The sequence below is a fragment of the Pogonomyrmex barbatus genome, unplaced genomic scaffold (assembly GCF_055798465.1).
Source record: "Pogonomyrmex barbatus isolate J1 unplaced genomic scaffold, ASM5579846v1 scaffold1, whole genome shotgun sequence".
NCBI classification, from domain to species: Eukaryota; Metazoa; Arthropoda; class Insecta; order Hymenoptera; family Formicidae; genus Pogonomyrmex; species Pogonomyrmex barbatus.
The window spans coordinates 27,966,367-27,994,311 of NW_028297098.1; the positions used below are offsets into that span (position 1 = coordinate 27,966,367).

General features: G+C 38.9%; 2 protein-coding genes across 3 annotated transcripts in view; both read right to left on the bottom strand.

The window, feature by feature from the left end:
• The window catches only part of LOC105427346 (uncharacterized), a 61,481-nt gene extending 39,263 nt beyond the window's left edge, over positions 1–22,218 (bottom strand). For both annotated transcript variants that reach the window (XM_089085255.1, XM_011639026.3), the window contains exon 1: positions 21,900–22,218. The gene's annotated coding sequence lies outside the window, so the exon portion shown is untranslated. The remainder of the gene's footprint in view (positions 1–21,899) is intronic.
• A 532-nt stretch (positions 22,219–22,750) lies between these two features.
• On the bottom strand, positions 22,751–27,401 carry SAK (polo like kinase SAK). The gene is made up of 11 exons (XM_011639020.3): positions 27,177–27,401; positions 26,990–27,085; positions 26,441–26,654; positions 26,189–26,301; positions 26,012–26,104; positions 25,660–25,941; positions 24,966–25,496; positions 24,501–24,806; positions 23,959–24,237; positions 23,703–23,885; positions 22,751–23,513 (listed from the first exon to the last, which is right to left on the bottom strand). Exons 1-11 carry the CDS (start codon positions 27,267–27,269, stop codon positions 23,337–23,339), a joined length of 2,367 nt encoding a protein of 788 aa, XP_011637322.2. The 5' UTR covers positions 27,270–27,401; the 3' UTR covers positions 22,751–23,336.
• Positions 27,402–27,945: the final 544 nt, after the last annotated feature.

Below are 27,945 nucleotides of genomic sequence, written 5' to 3' on the forward strand. Positions count from 1 at the left end.
ACCGTGAAAGAAATATTTCTGACATTTGCGTTTTATTTCTTAATTAGTACGACGTCCAGTATAATAAGTCCGAGCGGCTTTGTGAAATAAAATAAGAAATTAAAAGAGGTAATTAAAGAGCAACGTAATAGGAAGTTTGCGCGCGTAGTTCAGAGAAGTAATTAAAATATATTTTTAAAAGTCTAATTTTTTCCGACGGTAACGAGAAAGAAAGAAAGAAGAAAAAGAAAAAAATAAATTGGAAGATGTTCCCTCCAACTAATCGCGATCGCACGTGAAACACCGCCACGTTGCTTACGGGGACTAACGAGACATTTCGGCAAGAACGGCAAGAATGTTATGTGAAATAACAAGATGAAAGGGAATTAACGGCGGCGCGGCGGGGCGGGGGACGGGCGGAAAGAACGAACGGATCGCGTTGAATGATGTATGCGTTTCGTGACTAGGATCATCGTAGATCTCTTCCCCTTGCGGCCTGCCACGCCCGGCTCGCGACAGAATTTAAAGCTTCTATTTATAAAGAGTGAACGAACGCGATGGCAGCCCCGACACGACGCATCGGGTCAGAATGCACGCACTCGTGCACGCGATACGCACGCGGCTCCCGAGGTATTCCGTACTGTATTAATGCGGTGCAGAGTACCGCTGCCGATCCACTTTATTTCGAAACGATACGCCTTTGAATCTCTCTCTCTCTCTCTCGAGAGAGAGAGAGATGGGCAAAAAGAGCGAAGGAAAACGCGACGCGAATCAAAATTTTAGAAAGATAAAACTTTCCTTCGAAATAAGACAACGAAAGAACTGATTGTGAAATGTGAACCGATTAAAAATCGATAACCTTTAATTACTTGTAATATATATTATCACTTTTCATGATGTAATAACTTATAATATTATAAGCTTCAGCGATTTCTGATAATTTTATTATCGGAAATCTACAGAGGAAGGGAGGTTCGAATAGCATCGCTTTTCTCCACGCTCAAGTCAGGCAGAAGGAATCCTCATTATTTCGCAGACAAAAGTCCTTTTCTCTAACAGATTTTTCTTAATCCCGGCTGACACTACTATTTTTCCTCGCGTTATTATGTGACGTTAAAAAGAAAATTGCCAGCGGGCTGATTAATTTTATGGGACACGGCGTTATTCTTTCGGCGTTATTCTTTGTCAGCAGTTGCCTACGCCTCGTGTGGAAATTTCCTTTCAAAAGCGGAGCACTAGAGAGGAAGAGAGCAGGGTTCATTACGAAGAGGAAGCCCGGAAGTAGTGCACCAGACTAGTGTGTCTCTCGTTTCGACGATGTATCTCATCTCTCGTCTCTTTTTTTTTTCGAAAACTTTTCCGCGTCTTATTTCCAACAGCGTTCTAGTACTATGCGCCGCCACGTGTATTTTCGTCCCAGGGATGAAAGAGTGGCGAAAAATAGTAACCCGGCTACGATCTCCTCCCCTTTTCTCCTTCGTGCGCCTCAAAGATTCTTTTGAGCATGACACAGCCGAGCGGCTGATTTTCCGAGATTTCTTCGCATTGTCCGTCCATGCCTTCTCCCCTTTTCTCTCCCTCGCTCGTCTCGCAGTCATAATGAGGATCGACCATAATTTTCGTGAATAGCAGACACATTCATCCCCGATCGCACGAAGAGAAATCCTCGGCATTGATCTTTCGCGCATTCCCATTTATTTCCCGTAGAAAGATTCCCGTCCTCGTGACAATGAGTATGAAAACCGGAGGAATGATACAATGTATCGTGAGGTCTCATTTATTTTTAACAATCTGCACGATGTGTTTCCTTTGTCATTCGTTTCTCGTTATTGTACGTAACGCCTACTCGGGAGAAATATCACACGAGTCGCGAGATAAACCGCGGTGTAATGACCTAAAAACGAGCGAAAACTGATGAAGCGAATCAACGCGTTTTACTGAACGTGCTTTCGGTACGAAGTTACGCGGTTTATCGCCACGATAATTATCGGGATTTTGATGATGACGCATCAAGAATGCATAATAGCGATTTTTAACAGCTCACAAGCTCATCATTATCACCATAAGATACATTAATAGAAAGTGAGAACACTGGAGAAAAATTTCCAAGAATAATTCTTGGAATTTTTGGAAAATAAATAAGATCTTAAAATATTTTTTGTGTGTTTAATAAAAGAAGATACAACACCAAATTTATTTTCTTTTCTTTTTTTTCGCAAAAATAAGAGATCTCAGGATTTCACATCCTCTAATGTTAACATCGTTCATAGAAAAGGACTAATATCGTTCTTTCAAATAAATACTCGCCATAGTTTGCAATGAATCAACGTATCTAAAAAATGTGAAGTCAATCATTTAATCAGAATGTTTAAACTCGAAGATGACTACCACCGTGTATCTCGGGTTACACTGCGGAAAAAAAAAAAAAAAAACAGTTCACATCCCTGGTGACGACATCGTATGGGAGAAAAAGGTCTGGTATGACTCACGTCTGTTGTCCATCCTCGTTCGTTCTCCGTCCCAACGGGCCTTTCTCCGTTCGAATTAGCGGCTCGCACTTTGCACTCGTGTCCGGGGTTTCACGTTCGGATGAAACGGGAATCGGTGCGTGCATACACGCGTGCGTATATACACACACGGGCAACACGCGACGGAACCGCGTGTCGCCTTCGTTTCGGTTTCGCCGAAACGCAGCGACGCATCCGCGGAATTTCTGTCCGCTACGATCGCCGACGGGGCGGCTCGCATATGTCAGTGACTCATTCGGCGAGCTCGTATTTACGCGCGCCGACAGTTGTATAAAGCGTTTGTCTCTCTGCGAGTGACGGATCTCTTAGGAACAAATGCGGTCTTTTACCGTCGATACTCGCGACTGGAACAGCCGTTCGTTTATTCAAGTCGTCCTTCGGCTCGGCTTCGAAGGTAGAAGCCACTTTTGAGCAAGTGGAATTGACATTGCTTGCATCGACGATGGCTCCCGCAAAAAATTGAGTCTCCATTAGATTGTCAGATCCGGACCTATCTTTCTGCTATTAACGAAAACGGATTTGTCACAGGTGGTTGAGCGCGGATTCCCGCATTTTAATCGGACGGACTCTCATCGCGATTTATCACGGCCCACTCGTTTTATGTCAATCAACGAAAATTCGATTTGCGTCACGCCCTGGTGAGCTCGCTCGTTCATTTCAGGGTTATCAGTCTTGGTATACACGACACGGTGAATGAAGAAAAAAAAGAGAGTATAACCTGTAAATGCGATAGGCAGAAACATGATTCATCAGACAAAATTGTCGCGCGTTATCTTCGAAAGCAAAATTCTCTGTCCTCGTTAAAGGAAATAGAACTTACAGCATTATTTTATTGCATCAAGATGTTATTTAACTATATATCAGTAAAGCGAAGAAATACTCAAATAAATTTAACATTCTAGATTTAATCATCACAAGCGGAATTTTATCTAAAAAAATTAATCACATGTAAATCTGAAAATAATTTTGACCATGAAAATATTTATAACGTATAATACTAAGAACGTTCATATTGCTAAATCACCAAAAATTTTGCAATATTATTATGCAATGTTTAAATATTCTAGTTTACTTAATTTGATCTAACAAAGTTCAAATTCTTCAAAGGTCAAATTCTTAGATATCTCAACAAAACTGTTCATTTCATGCAAGTGATACGAATGCTTTCAATAAATATAAAAATTCAATAGTAAAGTTAAATGAAATTGAACTTTAAATGAAAGTGCAGGGCAAAGGAAGGCTAAAATAAACTCGACCGCACCTGCCTCGAAGTGTCTTGTTCTACAAAAGCTTGATGTCGAATTACCAGGAATCAAGTAACCGGTCCTCTGATGACCGAGCCCTCGGTGTGGTCGTTAAACCGTTACGTTAACGTGGCTATGATCGTCCGGAAAACCGGTAGCACGGTTAATCGATGAGCTGCGCATCCGCCGGTCGTATAAGGAATCATCTCGTTCGGAGGCGACGTCTCGAGATAAAACTCGCGTAATTCGCCCCGAGAGAACAACGTAAGGAAAGTCGGCGCGTTATCCATTTCCCTCCCTTTCTCCCTCGCGACGCGGATTTCTTTCTCCCCTCGCGGCGCGGAAGCAATATAGAAATTAATATCGCGGCATCATCAGCCGCGCTTCCTCTTTCATTATCACGGAGATCCCGCCAGGATGTTGGATGCGAAATTGAATCGATCCCGAGCCGCTTCGCGCGGCGCTCATTATGCCCTCGATGCATCACGCGAATGCAATCGCAGAGATAGCAAAGACTAGACGCGCACTTTAATTCATCGATATGACTCCCTCGGCCAGTCATTGAGTTTAATTTTAGCGATGTTATTGATTACCGAAGAGGAAATGTAATGTAATCATGTAATACATACGGTACGCTCAAAACAATAGCTGTAATCAGTGTATAATACAATTATAATGTAACTTTTTCGCTGTGCTTTTCTCTTTCTAAAGTTATTACATCAAAAATTGTTTTATCTACACGAGAAGAACAATTTTGTTGAAGCAGCTAAAAATTTGATCAAATTTGAAGATAATTATACATGACGTTTAAGCGTGATAATAAGATACTCCAAAAAAATTTGAATATTTTAATATGCAATTTGAACATCCTACATAACTGTGTTTAATGGTTTAACAAAATTATTCAGATCTTAAATTCTGATGTGCTTTGGCAAATCGTTCTTTTTATGTATTTAAGAAAGTAATTTTCAAATGCTATTTTAACATTTTGCAGATTAACCGCAAGCGCACCGAAAATGCGGTTAATCTGCAATTGCAATTTCTCTCATTATCATGGCGCATTTCCGAAATTTATCAAAGAGGAAGTGCAGAAGGATAACGGCGAAACTCGATGATCGACGTGACTTCCGTCATCGGCGACGGGGCGCTCGAATTCGGATTAATCATCACAAACGGCCACGTATTGCTCGGCTAATTGCCACGTTAATTGCTTTCGACGAGCCGCCAATTTCACTGGTGGAACGTCTAGAATTGCTTGCGGCGTCGAAAGCCTCCCTCTTCTCTTCTCCCTCCTCTTTGACCCATCTAATACAGGATGGAAATTAATGAAACTTCCAAATTTGTTTATCAACATCTTTGAAGGGTGCGAAGTGATGAGATTTAAGCGATTAAGCTTATGAAACCTGCTTTTGACTATTAATCTCCCATATTAAATATAAAAAAAAATATTTATTAATTTCATCGATTCATATTGTTTTAATCTAAAAATAAAATCTAAATTTAAAGATATAAATAAAATATGCATCTCTCTACTTTATAAATGTCGAACCTTCGTTCGTAATTAATAAGAAGATTTAAGCAAATGAAGTAATTGTTGCTTTTCGTTAAAATGTTTTTTAATCGTCAATTTCGTACAAAGTACTATTGCATCACGAAATCATTTGGCACATGTCGGAACAACATATCGTATAATTGACGTTCGTTTCGATGTGATTGCTCGCGGAAATGGTTCGGCAGCACGAAAGATCGCATGTCAGAACTTTTGTCGCATGTGATCAATTCGACGTATTCGGTAATTAGTACTTCGCCATTTCGTAAGTACCCCAGGAAAAGCATTATTTATAATCATGTACTAACTCCAATAAGCAATTATAATATACAAGTTTATAAAATAATTAATATTTATTTTAGCAGATTTAGAAATAAAATAATGCAAATCTTTTTCTATTAAAATATGCGAAACAAATAGTTTTGCGAAGATATTTTTTTTGTTTGGCTAAATACAGGGAAGAAAATAAGTTTCTTGAACTAATGAAATAATTACATAAAAATATTCAAATTATTAGAATATTCAAAAGTTCTTGATGTAATATTATCATCATAATTAAACATCTTACATAATTAATAATTTAACAAAATTATTTTTAGAGTTGCATCTGACTAAATTTTTACATATATCGGTTTTTTCGTATAGCTAAATCAACTTTTGTATCAAGTCATAATGCAAAACTATAATTTGCTTCATAAAAATATTTATCCTATCAAGATGACATATATAATTTTCATTTCAAGATGATATATATAATTTTCATTTCTATTTGTATCAACATATACACAATTAAATAATTCAATTCATCGTCGATCTCTCAAACGCGCCTTGGCAATTCGCTGTTATCTCTGCCTTTCACCCGCACGATCTAGCTATTTTTAAAACGTCTCAAGACGTCGAAAGAAACTGTTTGAGTGCTATTTGAGCATTCAGGAAGGAATAGCTAACAGATAGTTTGAAACAAAAGAAAGGAATTTGCTACTCTTCGTTTTGGAATTCTTCGGAGAATTGGCGTTCGCGTTGGGGCAATAAGAATTTCATTCATTTAGCTTACGTGTATCCTGTCGGTTACGCAAAAGTTTGGAAATCACAAACATAAACATAAAAAAAATATGCATATGCATCATATTTTAATTGTTATTAAAAGTAGAATAAAATTGAATAATACAAAGAAAGACTAATGCAATATTTCGCGAAATCTCGAGAGGGAAAGTGTTTAACCTAATTCGCGGAAGAATAAATTTTACTTTGATTACTAAATATAGAATATCAAATCGAACAATGAAAATATCTGTGATCTCTCTTTTTATTTTGTCCCGAATTAGTGCCTCAAAATCTAAATCTAATCAAAATCTAAAAAAAAATAGCGGGATCGAGTGTTTGGGACCGCAAATTGAGGCAGTTCCGTGCCGCACGCGAGTATGCAAGAACAAGTGGGCGATCTGATTGCAGGGGATCGTCTCTTTTCGTGTTTGGCTGTATGCGTCGATATGTACCATTATATTAGTAGATTGTCCGGGGATCGACGAGGTGAGACGCGGCGCAAGACGCGGGGAGAAAGAGAGAAGGCGCGGCGAAGTAGGACGGAATAGGAAAAAGCCTGACGCGCGAGCGAGGGAAAAAGAGAGAGAGAGAGAGAGAGAGAGAGAGAGAGAGAGAGGAATGGACGTGGTACAGCTTCTTTCGAGGCGTATGAGAGTTGATCTCAGGGCGGATTCCCACCGGAGGATCAGTCACGACTCGGAGTCACCGCCGCCGCCGTAAACGCCGTCCGCGAGAGCACTCCCGATGATTGGATAATGCGCGCGAGTTTCGCTATCGTCCTCCTCCTCCTCCTCTTCCTCCTCCTTTCTACAGCTTCACCTCCTCTCGATGTATTCGAGAGATCATTACGGATCACCATGTAAAATGGTAACCTATGACTCCGACGAGAACCTTTCTATCCGTTTGTATTCCAAGTAGGGAATAATTGGTACACCAGGCTGGCTTCGCGGCTTAGAAAGATGGAGGGAGGTGGGATATTGAATAATATCATCGTGCGAGATGCGGTAAATTACATCTGGACCGCATGATCGTGATTTATCACTTATGCTCGTGAAGGATGAATAAAATTCGCTTAAGAACAACGACGCGAGCAATTTCTCCAGACGGTTTACAAGACGTAATATAATAATTGAAGACTCCATAATAATTTAAAAAAAAAATCATTATTCAATAATAAATGTTCATAACAGAGTTATCAAGCTAATACTATACTTCTCTTCGAGAGATCACGACATTTATTAACAAAATGCTTATGAATGAAAAAAAAGATGTAAACGGATTAAAATAGATTTAGCTAATGTGAAGTAACGGTAAATTAAATTCCACGTATAAATGTTCACTGTCAGAGTTTTATTGTTGAACGGATTAAAATGGATTTTATTCACAAACATCCGAATACACGTGAACACGTCGCGAATGTGTCGGATATACCGGCGGACTTCCGTTTAAGTCGTCGTTGAGGTGTCGGGGCATACGCGAATATACACGAACGTAAACATAAGGAAGTCATTAATCGTAGCTGGTACTCGCGGTGGCTATCTTCGGCACGCGCAAAAAGACGTTACCGAGTTAAGCCGCATCTGCGGCTGTACGCACAAATGCGCCACGGCTTCCGTACGAGTTGTACCAAGACGTATCCGGAGGGGCGACATTCCACGCAGTCTCCTTTCGGAACGGAACGAAGGAGAGATAAGATCGTATTAATCCACGACAACGATGATGCATCGCGCACTAACGTACGGGATATTAATAATGTCGTGTCATGAAGCAGAAAGAAATATATATATATATATATATATATATATATATATATGTATATAATTATACATGGTCATATCTCTATTTAATCTGTTAGAAGAAGTACTGCAAAATTTGTTATTAAATTAATAAATCTGTTATTAATTGATAAATGACTGTTTTCCTTATTTCGAATTATCGTTTTTTCCCTCCGTTATTTTGGTTAAATCAATGATCGATGAACCTCAATCTTATAAATTTTAATTTTATAAATTTTAGGTTTTTAATTCAAAATATGAGTTGGTTTCAGGTCTAGTTGCTCATTTTTCTTTCAATACGTAATACGGGCGACATTCTTTGCGGAAATGGCGGGTCTCAACAAGTTGGCATCCACGGAGCTGTAGATGACGATTATCGCGTCGGATGTAGAAATGAACGCCAACGCTCGAAAGGTAGACGCTCGGAACGACTATCGATCGTTTCTCCGGACTCTAGTCTTCGTCAGTAGAGTTTCGAGGTCGACGTCCTTTGCAGTTGCACGGCAATCGATAGTGCACGACCGGCTCTTCACGACGGTGGTAAAACTGCCTCTGCCAATTAATTTACAAGGCTTGTCCACTGTCAGCGTTCGTATATACCGCTAAATTGCCTGCTTTAGCCGATACCTCGACAGCTAAGTTTGCGGGATTATATTTGTAGATCTGGCCGTATCAAAGTTTGATAACGATCGTCGCAACGGCCGATCGATAATACATCGACCTCCTTTTCCAAGGCACGACACGCCTGCCTTTCGAGACGCATGACACTTCGGCATTACGCTTGGTAAAGCCAGTCTTCGAGATTACCTCGAGATTAACGAGTTATGATCGGAATTACGGTCTCCCGCCGTCAAGTCGCGTAATTAACCAGTCAGTGCTTCATTATTTTTCCTATTTTTACGTTTAAAGCAATCTACCTTTTTGCTCGGTCGCACCGTTTCATTATTATACAAATTTCAAAGTCAGAGTTAATATAAAAATTATGTATACTTAGAAATAAGATTAATAAATAAAAGAAGATATACACAATATTATAACAAAATAAACTTTGCTGGAGGGCAAGAGAAAATTAAAATAAAAGTCAAAGATCAGAAGTCATGAAACCGACAAGTTTTACCTGTCGTATCGATTTTACGAATCTCGTAAAACTTCAATGATCTGTTAAATTAACTGTCAATCGGAACGTCAATTTACAGCCGAAGCGTCACGTTCAACAAGCTTTCCGCGCATCGGGACGCACTCGTAAATTAATCGCCCTGCATTTTTAGTGCATTTCACATGTTGCTCACCTCGATGCTTGCAAAAAGGTACACCCGGCGGACGAGCATGTCTTGCGAAGAAACACGCGGCACTACGATGGTAAACATCGTGCTCGCTGCACAGAGACGGGAAAGGAAGACGAAAGGATTTGCCTCAGACCCATCGGAATGTGGGCGTGCAACGCTGCTGCAACATGCACCGACAATGTCCGGGAAGCTGGAGCCAGACGGTTGATATGCACATTCGGAATTTTTCTACGCTCCTTTTTTTCCCTCGACTATCTCGTTTCCCTTCGATGCGATAATTCGCCCCACTTAAATGCGTGATTTAGTTTTGTCGATATTTCGGCTTGCTCGAACTATAAAGATGTCAACCTGACGAGAGATACTGTAAATCTCGTTCCTTTTTAGAAAAAAAAGACGTAAATCTCGAGTAAAAATCGCCTCGGTGAAACATTTCGTTTAAAGTTTATTTCATAAGAACATTAAAATATGGTCCCGAGATTTTTATATCAGATTCGTGATTTGAAAATTTGATGCTTCGATCCGCAATATTCTTCGAATTATTTTTCATTCAAACAAAAATATACCAAAATATAACGTATATTATTTGTATGTTGTTATTTAAGGATGTTTCTAAGAAAATTTATTTTGCATGGACCACACGCGCGCGGTGAGCATTTTATTCAGGCATTTTTCGACGGATCCGGGCGAGCCCTCGAACGAGCCTCGACCTCACGAACGAAGAGGAGAGAATCCGGTCAGGCAACGCTCGGTGGGGAACGGTGGGGAGGAGATCTACGTAGGGATTGTGACGATCAGGTTCGTCCGGACCGGCTCTCTTGCGTAATACGGCCCTGAGCCATAGTCTTACAACGGTAATGGAAGCCCCACATCCTCTCCTACGATCCTCACAAAACCCGTTCCTTCTTACAGTTTAACGATCGGACGGACGGACGAACGCGTCAGAAATTCATGTATTACGGGCGACGGTCCGGGGGGAGAGAGGAAGGAAGACATCTTCCGGAAAAAGAGGCACGCATGCTTAAAGGCCTAGTCTTGTTTCTCGGGAAACGTTCCTTAACATCGCAAGAGAACGACATCGATGCTCGCGGGAAATTTGCCGAAGTCGCATGGCGAATTTACGCGTCGACGAGAAAATGCTTCCCACGAGGTCTGAGAAGGGAAGGGAAAAAGACACCCTTGGAAAATGAAAATTTTTCACGCGATCGACATAAAATATCAATGACAGAGATCGAGAAGGATGCCAATAATTTAAAGAACACACACAAACTTCCCGTCTGTGAGTTGGAAAGTAAATGTCGAAGATCGAAACCTATCATAACCGATATCATAAAATCAAGTCAATAAAGATATCGTGAAAGTCGGATCGTGAAAAAGACTATCTCGCTGGTTACTCTTGCGGATAGGCGATCTTGTATTGGCTAAGCGACAGTAACTCTTTATAAATAATAAAAAGAAGCGGAGAACTCGAGAGAAAGAGCGGTGTAATAAAACTCACCGTTCAGATGATGATACAATTCGCTTTAATAAAAAAGAAGAATAAGAAAAAGTCCCGGTAATTCTCCAATTTTCAAATAAAAATTTTCCAAGTTCCCACGGATTAAAAATCAATTTTTTAATCCTTAAATCAATTATATGCCGTTTCGCAACTTAAAATATCAATCTAAAATTCAGTACTTATAACGTGCATGACGAGAGGCGAAAAAAGTCGACGGGAATACCGTAAACTGAACATCGCGCTCCGGATAACGCAGAAAGATATCGACAAAAGTGGCGTTCAGAGGCGTTCAGGAGCAAGACGGAAAGAGACGGGCGGGCTGAGGAGGGGCCGGAGGAGGAGAGGACGCGTCATAATGAGTCGCGTTTGCGAGGGCAAGCAGAGCGTGGCGGAGCGGGCCAGTGCACATCGCATTCGCGTCCGCGATCTCGCCGCGATCCGTCTCTCGCGTGCTTTGTATCTGTATCTGCGCTTTGTGCGCGACGCAAACGAAATGCGGTCGGCGGACGAGCATCGCAAAATCCGCGGCCGGCTCCGATGATTCCGACCGGGATCATCGCGTTCTTTTTCGGGATGCGCGATAAGCGATCGTTGGGGCGCACTGTTGCTGCGACCGCACAGCCGCAGCCGCAGCCGCAGGCTGACCCCAATACCGGTTTGGCCGCGGTTATTCATAGAACGTCATTGCGACGGTTAGGTGATCGCTGCGAAAATTATGGCGTTATTATCGCACGCGAAAGAGTCATGCGCCTCGCCATCGGCCAACGTCGATAAGTAGATTTTGGCTCAATTTTGGCGAACACGTAAAAAGATACGAACGAGCGAACCTAAAAGCATCTGACAAGAGCATCTGAAGAGTTATATAAATTTATATGAATAGAAATTTGATTAAAAAAAAAAAAAAAATTTGATAGAGAAAACAGTGGTGTTTTTATTATAGAATACGTTTCTCGAAAGTACGTCCTTCTTGAAACACGGGGATTTATTTTAGCGATTGGAGAACGCCTCTCGTTTCGCGACACGGAGACATCGAGAATACTTGAAATCACTGTACTGTGTTACGGAGAAAATAGGCAGGGATGCAGGCAGATAGGCGAATCGCTTTCTAAACACAGACGAACAAAAGCGTGTTATCCCGATTAAAGCTTAAGCAATCTCGATCCCAATGGAAAGGTAAAATCCGCGGGAATCCACAGAGGATTCGCGCAAAAAGCCGATCCTGTCCGCCGGCGGATTACAATGAAATATGATGACCGCGTTAATTGCGCGGCTAATTGCGACGGCGCGAGCACACGTACGACGGAGGTATGCGTGTATGTGTGAGAAGATGTACCGATCGCATCCTCCTTTATCTATTATCTTTTCAGTCTATTTGCCTGCGAGAGGGAAACCACCAGTCACGGTGAAAATCCAGCCGTAATTGCCTGGGAATTTGGGTTAGACCACTTGCCTATCTCGCACCTGCCGGTATGTCGCGCCTCCACACCTGCATCGTGAATACATCGATGTAAATTGACGGTGAACCAACGGCGACGTGCGTATTTCGACCGGTGTGCGAAATAATGACGACCGAATTATCGAACAGTCATTGTCACGTTTGTTAATTCGCGCCGCGCGATCGAAGAGTCGCGAAATCTTTAAAGAGCCATAAACTAAATTAATTTCCAGAAGATTAGTTTCTTTGATTTTATTTATTAAATGCAATTGGTTTGTGCATTCATTTCCAATATTCGCTTTATAATTCAATTTAATTGAATACCAATATGCAATTTTCGTGAAATTTTTGAAAATACAATCGGGCAATAATCACACAAAAAAAAAGAAAAAAAAAAAGATTTTTCTATCGTAGCGTGCGATAAAAAAATACGTGCTCATCGAGGCGATCCTTTTTTTTCTAACAAAGCATATCGGAACTCTGAAAGTAGAGCAACCAAGCCGCAGAATGCGCAACTTTTCCAGCTTCCACGGATTCCGCGGAGCGTTTCCGCGACCGTAATTACGCACGGACGCGCGTAACATGGGATCCTAATTAGCTTAATGAAATCCGCGAATGAAATACGCTCGATTCCGATGCGCGAATTCGAATCTCTATCGCGTTGCTCCAGAACCGCGATAAAAATGCAGACACGACCGTTAATACGTCGCGTGTAATGTTAGATATGTTAACCCCCGTGTCTGGCATTCAACTTCCCGTGCAATATTTACAATTCAATAGAGCCTTTCGAATGCAATCCCTCCACGCAGCGCGCACTTCTCTGCGCGCCCTAAATAAATTACAAGTCGCGACGTATCAATTTGTAAGAAAGCTTTAATTAAGACCAAATACTTGAAAAGAAAGCACATTCGTGCGCGCTTGATTGATGGAAACGCGGATGAAGGTTTAATTTGTTATTTCGCCGTATGGTGCGAAACGTTGATTGAATGATAACGATCGAAAAAAATAAATTGAATTCCATTGTGCCGCTGTGACGAAATAAAGTGTAATAAAAAACCACGGTGTGGTGGGGGGGGGGCAGTTACAACGCGTTCGAATATTTTATTGGTGGATGGCGAGTTATCATAGAGACGCCGCGTAATCGTAAATAAGTATTATCCAATTTTTACTCTAATTCCATTAGTACCTATTACAACGTCACGGCTGATAAATCGGAGTGGGCATAACGCAATAAATCACGTCTAGTGCGCACCAACGATCTTAATCCGCGCACATTTGCCTACATCCCGTTGCGCTACAATGATGCATTGCCGTATCGTGAGCGCCGCGGAAAAAGATAGACATCATGTGCATTATTTCGAAGTGATCGATTCGCTTGTCATGATTTACGGATCGCTCGAGGAAACATCGTCAATAAGTGCATTCGAGTCTCAGAGCTTAAGGATGGCACCTCTTCTAACGCTACATCTACCTTTGTAACAAATTTTTATATAAATCAACTTGTAAATCTTTTGTAATCTGTAGTTTGACTTTCAATTTTATTCGATGAAACATGTACAAAATAAAATAAATTTGTAACTGTGAAAATCCTTCTTAAATTTTCGCTTATGCATAAACCTTTTAAAATTAATATCTATCTTGTACCTTAGGGAGCAATTTAAAATTCTTTAATTAAAATTTTCGTTAAGCTTAAAGACTTTCAAATTGAGGCTCTCGGATTAAAATCTCGAGAAAAAAAAATGTTAACAATTTCAGAAATCTTTATTCGCGTACGAGCACAAGCTGTCGCACAAGTTCTCGCGGACTCCCTCCACATGTTCCTGATTAATTCGAAATCATACTTATTTAAATGGAAATTCAATTGACTTTCGATTTAAGCGTCAGACTTTATGTTTCACGAGGTGCGTTTCGCAAGATTTAATCTCGAGGCACCTACGCGCGAATACGATTTCACCGTAATTTGCGTAGCCACGAATCCGTGTGATAACGGAGGAGGAGAGGATAGCGCGCGCTCGCGAGGTCTTCCGTCAGTGAAAACGAAGACCGATCTCTCGAAATCCGGCTCGCCAGTCGGAGTAGTCACCGGTATTTCCGGCGTTTGGACGTCGCCGAAGAACTTTCTCTCATCGTGTTCGGCTCGCTCGCGTGCGTATGGAGATAGCAAAGCTCGTGTGTATGCCGCTCTGGTTTCGATCAAGACATCGCGCTGATCGCGTGCGTTATTTTAATTTCGACTTTTGCGTCACGTAAACCGCTCGCGAATGCTATCTCCGGAACGTCTAACCCATTTCTGTCATCATTAAAGACGAAATGTTGCGACAAAAATTCCGAAGAAAATTACAAATTATACTTAAATACGAACAAATGATATATGGTAATTATTACGTTTTGCAAACTTAATTCGTATCTTTCGGCTATAAAAAGTTATAGAAAAATTTTTTAATTTTCATTAATGGAAGCAAACGAAAAATAAAATATTTCAAGAATTATGATGAACTAAAAATTGTTGGCATATTGACACTTGATAATAAATAGATCAGTACGGCGGAAGAAATTCTGTTTTTAATGAGAATAATCGCGTATGCATCTACAGAGAAGATTACTTTGTGTTACGTCGTATAATCGAGTTAATTACACGAGAACGCATAGTGCGTGCAATTAAAAATCACGGCGAGTGGAATAAGAAAACAATTAAGTTTGTGAGATGAATAAGGAGGAAAACATCCTGTGTCTGTATATTCGATGAGACACGAGGCTTACGCAAAGCCGTTTCCCTGATATTATCACACCCTTCCGACAAGAGAAGCAACGACGAGAAAGTTTTCTTGACCTGTTAACTGATGCACTAAAGAACATCTCTAAAGGTACTAATCCGAATATAATGCGTTGAAAAGAAATTAATAAGATTACATAAATCAAAGGAAACAGGTTTGCGATGTGATATAAGCAAAAATCATAATTGGAAATTTATAAACAGAACAGATAAAATATTTTTATGAATTAAATTATGTTAAACGTAAACAATTAATTTTTCGATATAAAATTCTATTCTTTTTATGTTCGATATCTGATAATCTTTGATATTTTAGTAATTTTGACATAATAAATCTTTAGTAGATCTTTAATAGATAGATCTTCATTTCCATCATTTCATTTCGCAGATCCTTAACACAACCTAATTCTTATCCTTTAGCGGTACACCAAAGTAGATCAAGTACCACGTCATAATCGCAAATTCTCATTTTCACGATCCGTTTACGTCTCTTATAGATCCTGATCTTCTCATGTCCCTGATTGCTTGGTATTACGTAATATCATTGAAATTACATTCCATACTTCGATATTAATTATCGCGACACCACGAGCTCTTGTTCCCAAAATCCATCTCTACGATCTATTTTTTTTTTCTTCTTTCCATGTGTTTCGCGGCGTGAATAAGAATTACGCGGACAATTTTCGCGGCTGTGCTTAAATTATTTTACGACCGACCGTAAACTCGACAATGACGACGACGACGTGGCAAGAGCACGTGCATACGCCAACCAACAGCGATCATTACCATCGCTGCCACCACCGACATCGTCATCTCCATCAGCCGCGCTATTACTCTTTCTTTTTTTCTCTTTCTTTCTTTCTCTCTCTCTCTCTCTCTCTCTCTCTCTCTCTCTTTGTTTCTCCTAGAACCTCTAGCAATGCTGGTGGCTAGCGTAAGGTTAAAGACCTTATCCGCGAACCAGTTTCAATCGAAGAAAAGCGTGCATGAGACGAGGGCGCGTGTTTCGTGTATGTGTGTTCGCGCACGCGGTAGATCCTCGAATTGATCCGATCCCAATCCGCGATAACTCCTTGGAGCTCTATTTTATTCTATTACCAACGGTGCGACGATGAATCTACCTTGGTTACTTGCGCATGGCTTCCCTTCCGAGAACGTGCGTGTGCACGCCCGTTAAGTAAATGCCGTTTAGACGAGTCAACCTGCGCCCGATAAGACACGAGACGGTCGTTGTGAAGAAATCGCCATCGATTGAATCAACATATCGTCGAGGACGACGTCGTGTCTAAGAAGATTATAATCAAAGAATTAAGCATAAACGTTATCTCGTATGCAAAAGAGAAAAATTTTTTTTTATATAACGTCATAAAGGTAAGTAACTGACATAAGTATATATTTCTATGGAGAGAAAATTATCATAGGAAATTGGTAATTTTCTTGGTAAAGTGAAAGTCGCATTTTTCAACGATTTTAATAATGATTTTATAAGTTTTTAATTGAACTTGACGACGTTATTTATTGAATATATTAACTTTTCCAGTTGCGACCTCTTTTCTCCCAAGCTGCAAATCGTATTGTAACTGCGATGTAAATAACGGGTCACGCTTGTACAAATGTACCCTTTGAATCAGTAGTGAAAAGCCGTGCGATGAAGACATTAATCTCCTTAATTGCGACTCGTGATCGTTATCGAATAAGCGATGCCCGATTACGCGGTGTTAAAGTCGACGATGTTCGAGCTAGATCACTGCCACGTGAGTAAATAGAAATGGCTTGCGATCTTCGAAGTCGCGACAAAAATGCGATTAATTATGAACTGTGAACGATGAAATCAGCGAAAGACATACACTTGATTCTGATCCTTTTTTCTCTGGTCTGTAAACTGGCGAACGACAAGGCCGATTCGTGCACTTTTTTACAAGTACGATGGTGCACGAAAGACACATAAAACGACGACCGTCATTAACGACATTCTCGTGTGTTTATTTATCGCCTCACGGTCTGCTCCAGAATTTAAACGGGCGACGATAGCTCGAGCAAAGTTTAGATACACGTGTGTATTTACGTAAAGCTCTAGAATAGACGCAGACATTTAAACGAAGATCTACGAGACAAGACGGATCCGTGCGATCGCTATAAATGATAAAATTCGCACAATTTTCGATTTGACCGGAAATCGTGTACTCTGTATTTCTAAATTCTGAAAATCGGAAATTTTTGTAAAAAAAAAGTACAATGGTACAATCTGCAAGATCAAGAAATTGTGTAAAGATTCGCGAATCCGAAAAAATAAAAGTAAAAATTCATACTTTCCAAGAAAAAAGAAAGATAAAAGATATCTAAAAACGGGCTTGTTTGCATATTAAAAAATCGGTAAAGAGATAAAAATTCACGGCAATAAAAATCAATAAGATTCGGAATAGAAATAAAAATTCGTAGAATTAAAAAAATGATAAAAATCTGTGATATCCAAGACCCACAATTAAAAATATTTATAGCCACACGTGTTAAAGCAGAGTTCAACAGGCATAAAAATTCGCGGCACTGAAAGTCTCCACAAGACTCCAAGATAAATACATATAAAACCCAAGAATCTTATATTCGAGGTCTATAAAATTCAAAACGTGTACATAAAAATCTGTGAAACCAAAGGTCGACAGACGCGAGAATCCTCTTCAAAGATCCGTAAGATCAAAGAAGACGATACAAATGAGAATCTACGGTATCAGAGAGATCGTAGAAAGAGGCATCTATGGTACCAAGGGTCCGGTATTACCTATCTCGATGATATCGTGATACCAAACTACGACAGTATCGCGGTACCAAAGCTTTGTGTGGAGAGCGCGTTCCATTTTATCGATATTCGAGCACCGAACGCTCCGATAAAATTCTACACGGCTACACATGGAATATACGTATACGGTGTGGCGAGAGAGAAAGAGAGAAAGAGAGAGAGATATGTGTATATCCGTTCACCGGCATCGTTGCCCTGACATTTCAGAGGCGTTCTGCTTTTCTCACCGTGCCTAGCGCGTTCTAATGGCCAAGACACGCCTAAACCGGGTCGACGTGATGCACAAGTCTTCTTCGCGTTTTCTGCCTAATGCAACGCACGCGCGCGCGCGCGCACCCGATAATAGCGTGTAATATCGGTTTGAACGCGCCTTGCCTGCCTGCTCGTCTGTAAAAAGAGAGGAAAATGCGAGCGAGAGAGAGAGAGAGAGAGAGAGAGAGAGAGAGAGAGAGAGAGAGACACACAGACGAAGAAAGAGAGAGGAAGGCGGCCGTGTATTCCGACGCGCTGCGCGTTGCGTAATTCATTGTCGGATGCAACACGACAAACACCCGCACCATGGCGCCGAAGCCGCAAAAGAGCCGGCAGGCAGCTACCGCTTTCACGTTTCATCATCGCAAAGACTTCGCCTCTGCTTCGAACGCTCGCCGGAGATATAGAAAAAGATGAGATTGAACCGATCCCGAAATGATTTCGGGGAAAAAAAAAATATTCACCGGATTTAAAACACTGGATCTTCTAGTGCTAGTTTTAATTTTTATTTCTTCTCTCCTGCCACGATCGAAATAAAATGCATGTCTCTGTGGTGCATGTGAATGCATGATAAATCATTAATCAATCTTGTTAATTATGTTATGTTAATAAATTATTAATGTCTCGAATTAATTAATGCCTATCTAATCTTGTAATGACAATGTTTTATTCATTATATAATCTCTCTCTCTTTAACGTATTTTGTTTAAATACACACAACTTTGTGAAATAAAAAAAATTTATAGACGCGTTTTTTGAAGATATTTTATAGCGATATTATACGAAAATGTCACGTGATTTTAATTGTAAATGTACATTCAGCGATGTTGCATTTTCACACAAAATTTTCTTTTTGTCTGTCTCACCTTTCCTCTCGCATGGCGATCGAAACGGCACATTCTGAAATTTACGTTACAATGAACGAAAAATTGGTGCGCCCCATGCTGCGGATTCGACAAATGCTCGCACGCAACAATTCTGCAAATCGCTGATTTCGTAACGACTCGTTATTATCGATCGAAGGAGCGATCACGTAACCTTGCAGCCATGCCCATCGCGATTATATGTTGTAATTGCCGAGCGCCTTTTACGTATCTGTAGATTCGTCGCATTCGTCAAATTAATTTTCGTAATCAAACATCGTTGGCTACCGCCGTCGAAATATGCACGGTTTATAAATATTAATTTCTATTTCGCAATTTTCAGTCTTACGATATTGCCGCGCGAAGACGCGCGCTCGCTTATACGATTACCTATTCCTATTCATTTATATCATTCAAAACATGGATTATAATGTCTATCGTAATTCACGACGATAGCACGACGCAAGCTCGCGTCTTCGTACACGTAATATTTAGCCTCTCGCAATCGACGTCGGCGCCGGAAATATCCGGAGACGTTGTATTTCGAGACGCACGTAACTCGGTGAACGCAAATATTTTCGCGGAGCAAATCGCGTGCTGCCCGCGACGAAACTTAAACGTTATAAAGCGCGATTTCAACAGCCTTGATTCCTACGAACGAGATTATTGACAACGCGATCTTCACCGCCACGCGCGTCAACGCTAAAACGTTTAAAACGACGTAGGCGTATTTCTGCAACGCGTGTTTTGTAAACATTGACCGACGACAGTTGGCCCGAATTCGCAAACTCATTGAATCGCGTCTCGAAACATTATTTCGTTTCGACCAACATTTTGACGAACGTCGAGAAATAATCGACCCACTCGGCGATTTCGAGTGAAAAATAATTTCAACGTCGATTTTTCAGCGTCGACATCCTCATCCTACTTTAGATTTCAATTAAGATCTTACATCTGTTTTGATATTATAAAATAGATATCTTTTGATATTTTTTAATATCTACAGTTTTTATTTAGAGTTATGAAATGCTAAAAATAACACAATTCCTCTTTTGAATCTCAAGGAGAAATTGTTCATTTTCTACTTATTTCAAATGCAAAGTATGAGCTCATTCGTATAAAATAAATCTTCACAATCTTGTAGAATTTATAAATCTTGAAACAAGGTCAAAAATAGGAATAAAATTTCAACTCGAGGAGATAACAATGGCAGAAGAAATGCGAACGCGAGAAAGGCTGCCTATACGCTCAATTCAAATTAGTCGAATGTATCTTCTGAAGTCAAAGAAGAATCTTTGTGAGACAAAATAATTCAACTTACAAACTTAAATCTTGTTCTCTTTGATCTTACTGCACATCTCGGAAAAAAATATTTTATGCTACAAATAATAGCAAATTGTTAAAACTATAGCTAATATAACTATAGCTAATGTAACATATAAACAAATTTGCTATAGTATACAGTGATAATCCTTTTCAATGTAGTCACAAATTTTATTTAAAAAATAGAATGGGCATTATTCGATTAAATCTTAGAGGTCTAATAATCCTTTACTATTGGATTATACATATATTATTATGTGTATAAATTTGAAATAATTTTACTTTATATCGCAAATTTAGTAGAGTTAGAAGTAAGTAGATAGTACAGTTTTTGCAATCCGTTTGTTAACTGTAGCATAAAATATGTTTTTTTCATTAAACCTTTATATGTATGTCACGATCAAGAATATACAAACGAGACGAGAATGAGAAATCAATTCAACGCGAAGGTTCGTTTCAAAAATTCCACGAACAGAGGGAATGTAAACAAACACTGAACGGTGGTGTACGCTTCGTGGAAACGTGCGAGCTTCGCTTCACTGAACGAAAACACATCGAATCTCGACCCAAGGGAAACATTGGCAAAAAAAAATACGGATCATAATTACACGTTATTATTTCAGCGTTGTTGAACGTAATTCGTTTTCGGGCTACTCCTCGGGAATTTGCACTTCCGGAATCCCGTTTAATTTCCAACGATAATACGGAATAATGCAAAACGGAATGCGAGTCGAATGCGGCGGCACGGGGAATTCCTCTATCGATTGTATCTCAGCCTCGGCACTCGCGGTAGATCTTGACCCATCGAGAAATTAAGTGGACGTTGAGTCTAATAACGCTCGCCGCAAGACATTTCTCGCGTCTCGCATCGTCGACTTTCAGCAGTATTCGCACTTTGCTCAGACGCAATTAAATTCAATTAAAATTTTTCGCGAGCTCCTACTTCGAGATGCGCGTTTTTGTTTAAAATATATTTCTCATGTTTGACAAATAAGGTAAAATATTAAAGCACCGTCTATTTTAAGACGTATCACTTTTATCGAATTAATCTGAGTTAAGTATTTCTTAAATAAATAGTAGATAAAATTTTTTTCTCGAATATAATAAGGGGAGACTATTATTTTAAATGATTAATTGTTAGGAACGCAGGAAATTATGACAGATTAATCTTCAAATAGATAGTCTAGACAATCTTCAATAGATTGTCTTTCTTCAAATGGACGTTAATGGATTTCTAATCTAATGGCTAACTTCAGGGATATTCAATAGTGAACTACGAAAAATGGCGGATGTTATCTCGCGAACTTGATCAGAAATCAGATTCTAATACGATGATCGTTATACGTATATAAGCATAACCGAAATATCAGAATCATCTTAATCGTATTTGAGATTAAATAAACCGGGCGCGTCCCGTACGATTTAAGGCATCGGCCGTCACGAGTCGTTGCACTTTTCCATGGCCAACAGGTGGTAGCGGCTCCGCTCTGGAGCGAGAAAACGCGACCGAAAGGGATCCCGAAAGTTCGACGTGTTTCATTGAAAACGGACAGACATACCTGGAAAATATGATGAATCTCGATGAATCACAATTGCTTCTGGTCCAACGCGGCAAGAAGATCCTTTGGCCGCTCCGTCTCTCTCCTTCTTCCGCGCGGCGTTACTCCCTCGAGTGACTCTCTTGAACTCAGGCACAAGATGTTTCACACGATACGCAACACCCGCACATAAGACTACCAACAATAGACACGCGCGAGTCTGTCGCGCCGCGACGCGCGACTGTTACGAACGTTTCCTTTGCGTTACATGGGACATGCGAATCGCGCTACGCGACGGCGCGGAGAATGAGTTGCTCCGAACGACGCGACGCGCAGATGAGACATGGGAGTGGGACGAACGCTACGGCGCGGTGAGCGCACGGCGGCATTGGCCGAATGGCAACGGAGATAGACGGAGATGGACGAGCGCGAGCGGCGGCGGCGGCGGCGAAACGCGCGCTCGGCGACATTGGTCGGCCGAACGACAACGGAGATAGACGAACGCAAGCGGCAGAATGGTCGAGTGAGCGCCGGCGGGAATAGTCGAGCGAGCGTGGCTGATTGAAGACGCATCGTGGTTGGCCGGTGATAATACTATGCTCCGCTACGATAGCCACATTTCTTAGGATCGCGTACGGAGTTATACGACAAAGTTATCGGCGATTGATAAAGTACTTTTAAAATTTGATTATTAACTCAATTTACATAATAAATATAATAAAACTTATGTTTTAAGCTAAATAATTTTTGAAATAATCTTCCGATTCAAGTCATCAAGTATTAAATTTCAAAGTTAAAATGAAAGATTATGGAAAATGCGGAAAATTCGGGAGAAATAAAATCTATGATCATGTTAAAAAAAAAAATGAAAGTTCAAATTCTTGATGCTTGGTTTATTATAAATTTATTTGTCGATTGCTCTTCGATGAGATAAAACAGTGCGATCGTATAATAATAATTTTAAAATATATCTTTTATCAAAATAACAAATATATTTGCATAGCTTGTCATTTTGAAGAGATATTAAATTTTGCTGAATGTTTCTTCGAATGGAAAAATTTTTAATTATTCCACTTATAAAAATTATTCTTAAATTTTTCTTAAATATAATCGCAATAATTTGCTTCTCTCATTTTTTTCTATTTATAAAACAATCAATCTTTGAAAAACATTGTTCTCTTTGTTTTGATATGAGCGTTTTCTTCTTTTTCTCTTGTAGAATTAAATATTAATACATTAAAATACAACAATACTCGAATCGACTGTATCAAAGATAGAATAAAATAATTTCTTTATTTCATTATTGTATACTTAAAAAATATTTATAGAGCTGTATTTAAATTTGTATAAGCTACCTATAAATCTATGTGCTAATTTATAAAATCTATAGCAAGCTTACAGTCCACAAGCAAGAGTAATTTTTGTTGTATTATACAAAATATTTTATATTTTCATTCACTACCGAATGCCTTTATGCGTCGGTTCTATCATTAGATATTTAATAACCGTAGGCAATTGTCGGAGTTTCTCTTGAACTGGTATATCTAAATTTTGTTGATAATGCTTATTATATCGTATAACGATGCCGTCGTTACTCTCATATGTGATGTCACCATTATGACTTTGTGGACTTACCTATAATAAATCAAGATCATCAGTGAAATGTGTATAATAAAATATTAAATAATCAATAAATTATCGTTAAAATTATTATAAATTATTATAAATTAATTATTATTATAAATTATTATAAAGTTGATTTATTATTATAAATCAATATATTCATTAAAAAAAATTAATGAACTATTCTTAGCAATGACTTACAGTTAAGGCAGAGCCATCTTTATAATCGACCCTAATATCGCCAGATGACAATTTCGTAGCAATGCCTATTCCCGGTACCGCTACCTTGTTCACATTATTATGAGAGTTATGCATGGAGTTCATTTTACGTGATCTAGAAGTTACTGTTGAGACAACGGAACAAGTAGCGTCAAATGACGGCAGCTAAAAAAAATTCGTTAACTCAGCAAAAAAGATTATTAAAGCGAAATAATTAGGCATTTTTTCTAATACTTACAATAGGGGAACAGTTTGTGGTTTGTGAAACATTTTCTTTTCCCTGTAGATAGGGAGCGTCATTCAATGCCGTACTGGGTCTTCGTCCAATTATTACAGGAAAACAGGGATGTCCGGTAGCTGCTTCCAAGGAAGTTAAAGTGGATTCAAGTAATAAGCAACGTTGATAACATTCCGAATAATGCTCATAATAATTCTCGAGATGTTGCGGGAATGCACCTTCGACAAATGTGGCACCACTCTTATCGGTGATCTTAACGACACCGTCTATTCTGACAACCTAGAGCATGGAAAGTTCAATCAAAATAAATATGTGAATATTAAACAATAATATTAAATAAAAATCAAGTTAATAAATTAATAAATTGATTAATAAATTAAATTATAATAGTATCAAAATTATGATATTACTTTAACATTTGTACTCATGGTACATTGATTTTTACAACTCATTATTTTGTATCAGACATTATTAATTCTTATTTTATTTTATCACTACTTACACATAAATATAATAAAATTTAAGAATTGAAAACTATGTACCTTTATTCCATTATAAAAGTGTACTTCGCAATCAGGTTGCGGACCGTTTTCCATGAATAGGCACTTCGAGCGTTGAGTGTACAATGTTAACTTCGGAGTTTTTGCTTGAACCAGTTTCACGAAACGAAAAGCATACATATATTTTCGATGATGACATGTCGGCAAATTTTCATATGAATAAATGCTATCAGCACCCCGGCTAGGCAATGGAAGTGGTTGCGAGTCGATCTCCGTGGTCGCATTCGGTTTATAAAGAACGACTCGTAGACCATCACCTGATATTCTGCACACCTCACTTATTTTTTCCTGTAATAACAAACAAAGTAGAATGTTTTTCCCTCTATTTATGGAATATATACATATCTATCTTTTATTATCTTTTTTATACAAAATAATGCAATATTTATAATATCTATAATATCTATAATAAAACGATATTTTTATATAAACATTTTTCTTTCATACCATGCCGTTCCTGCGCTTGATAAATTCGATGCACACTTCTCCATTATCCAAAATAGTGAGAATTGCACCCTTCGTTCTATGCCTAGTAGGCTGCAATCTATTAGAATTTAAAGGCGACACTTGTAATTTTGTACTCTTTCTAGTTTCTTCCGCGCTACGATTCTCTGCGATGTTTTCCTTTCTTGGCTTGTGTCTTTCTACCATTTTCTGCTTTTCACAATCGTTATAGGCATAATAATTGTCGTGCTGTTCATTTTGCGAGAACGCTCTACTGCGTGGCATCGGATTACTCATCAAGGAGTCCTCCTTCAGATGATAATTCGCATATCTCGCTCCATGATTTGAATGTACTTTCGCAATAGGGTCGGATAATGGTTCACTTCTCACACTAATCATAGGCATTGGTACTGTGGACATTCTTTCCTCAGACCGCGATCGCATTTTCGGCCGACCATACGATGACAATGTCCTACCAAGTCCGGAATCCATCATACCATTAGAAAATACATCTTTGCTCGTACCATTTTTTTCCTGAATAAATAAAACATGAAAATAAATGCCGTATCGCGATTATTCGTGAACTTAATAGCATTTTTTGTTATTAATATTGTTATTAATAATTAATGTAAATTAATATTAATAATGAAATTGCATGTTTGAATATATTTGAATATGTTGAATATGTATCACTTACATTACGCAGCTTACTCTTTTCTATGCTTGTTATAAATGGATGTTTGTGAATATCCCTTAAACATATCCTGTCTTTTGGATTTTTTTTTAATAACTTATCTATTAGATCCTTCGCGTTGTTTGATAGATAAGATGGCATTACATAGTCCGCCATCACGACTCGAGTTAGAGTACTCTTAATTGCATCAGTCTCGAACGGTGGTTTGCCTACCAATAAGGTATATAACATACATCCTAAACTCCATACATCAGCTTCTGGTCCATGTGAAGATCTTGTAGCGATCTAAAGATTTTCAAATGTTACATTTCTGTAACAGTTTCTGTAGTATTTTTTTTTTTTAGAAAATACTTACTTCAGGCGAGATATAATTTGGTGTACCACACATAGTTAGATGCCTTTCATCTGGTTTATTTAATTGCGTGGCCAACCCAAAATCCGCTATTTTCTACAAGCATAATAATCAAATTAAAAAAGAAGAAATGAGTATTTTTCTTGTTTCATCAGAAATGTTGCATGTATTTCTACATACCACCTGCATATTTTTAGTCAAGAGTAAATTAGACAATGACAAATCCCTGTGAAGTATCTGATAGGAATGGAGATAAAGCAAGCCTTGCACTACTTGCCTGATTATGTTGGCAGCTAAAATAGCAAGATTTTATTATAATTGTAAAAATCATAATTATTTTATTTCATAATTATTTTATATATGTGTGTGTATGTGTATATGCATATGTATGTACACATATACACAAGATTTTATATATATAAGATTATATACCATGCTCTTCTGATAGACTCTTGGTGCCCTGTGCTTTGAGATAGCGTTGAAGCTCTCCATTATGACATAATTCTAAAACTAGGTATACATAATTTGTATTTTCAAAGCATGTGTAAACTTCTAGAATAGCTGGATGTTTCAATCGTGTATGTATCCCTACTTCCTGCCTTACTCTATCCATCATTCCAGCAGCTTGCATCATTTTCTTGTCGATCTAGAAACAAGTAGGCACAAAAAGAATATATAAATATGGACTGTTTGTCATGAAACAGTAGAATGTAAAATTTGCAAAAAAATTTTATCCATATAATTCACCAAGGAGGATCACCAAAGCATTGCAATCTCAAGATTTGATATCGGTCCATTTTCTTTATCCAATATTTCAATCTTTCTGAGATTGACAGATGACTTTGATACATATCAAAGTTAAAACTACGCCTATTCGACAGTAAACGCTTCAGGAATTCAATGTAATTGAAGCGCTAACATTTCATGTAGCTGCAAACGAATCTTAGTGCAGAGACAGAGAATAAAGAACAAGAAAATAACCATTTTGATTGCAACTTCCATGCCGCTGCGGAGACATCTCGCTCGGTAGACGCTTCCGTAGCCGCCTTTGCCAAGCAGATTTAGTACTTCGTATTCCTGCGGGGCAAAAAAAAGAATGCATTTACGCGTGCTTATACGTTGCCATGGGGCTGCGACGGCGCAAACGGTGGAAATTCAAAAAGCTAACCTCAATCTGCTCGCCGAAACCGGCCGAGATCGCCGGCATGAGACATCGCATTGCGCCGCGCTCGGCCAGTCGTTGTCGATCGCCGACAACCATCAGTGCGGTAACGACGATCCTCACTTACACGAAAATCGCCGGAGACGGCAATCGTGGACGAGACTCTCTCGACAAACCGTAAACACCAACGACATGACGCCGCCCGCCATATGCAAACTGCCGCTTGTCAGAATCAACCGCATCATGCGCATGACCGAATTGATACCGGAAATGTGTTTTCTTGCATATTTTTGTGCACGTAACTTTAACGGAGTATCAGATTTAGAAGTGATGAATAAATAAATAAATAAATGTGTGTGTGTGTGTGTCAAATTCTCTCATATGAAATTGTAATTTGTATAGAGAAATATATAATTATTAATATAAAAAAAATATAATCTGTGCAGTATAGCGCGCTCTCATATTTTTCTTTATAGAATATATTCTACGCATAAAATACACAAATTTACAAAATTACAGGAAAATCAAAGCAGAAAGCAGAATATATATTCATTCGATGAAGATATTTTTTTATTGGATAATATTATACCAAAAATAAGAAGAAAAAGATTTGGTACACATCAAATAAATAAAAGTAGAAGGAACAATATACCGAATACCATAATTTATTTTATGACCTTAAGAGATAAGTAAAAATTTTTCCAAATGGCAAGTCTTATAAAAACTGCCGAAATTAAATGATCGATGTCCATGTTTTCACATTTCAGCGTTTTAG

Coding starts and splice junctions, on each gene's coding strand:
- SAK (XM_011639020.3), bottom strand. CDS start 27,269: ATGGTTGTCGGCGATCGACAACGACTGGCCGAGCGCGGCGCAATGCGA. Junction 24,807..24,965: donor TCAAGCGCAGGAACGGCATG/GTATGAAAGAAA, acceptor TTGTTATTACAG/GAAAAAATAAGTGAGGTGTG. Junction 23,514..23,702: donor AAGATGGCTCTGCCTTAACT/GTAAGTCATTGC, acceptor GATTTATTATAG/GTAAGTCCACAAAGTCATAA.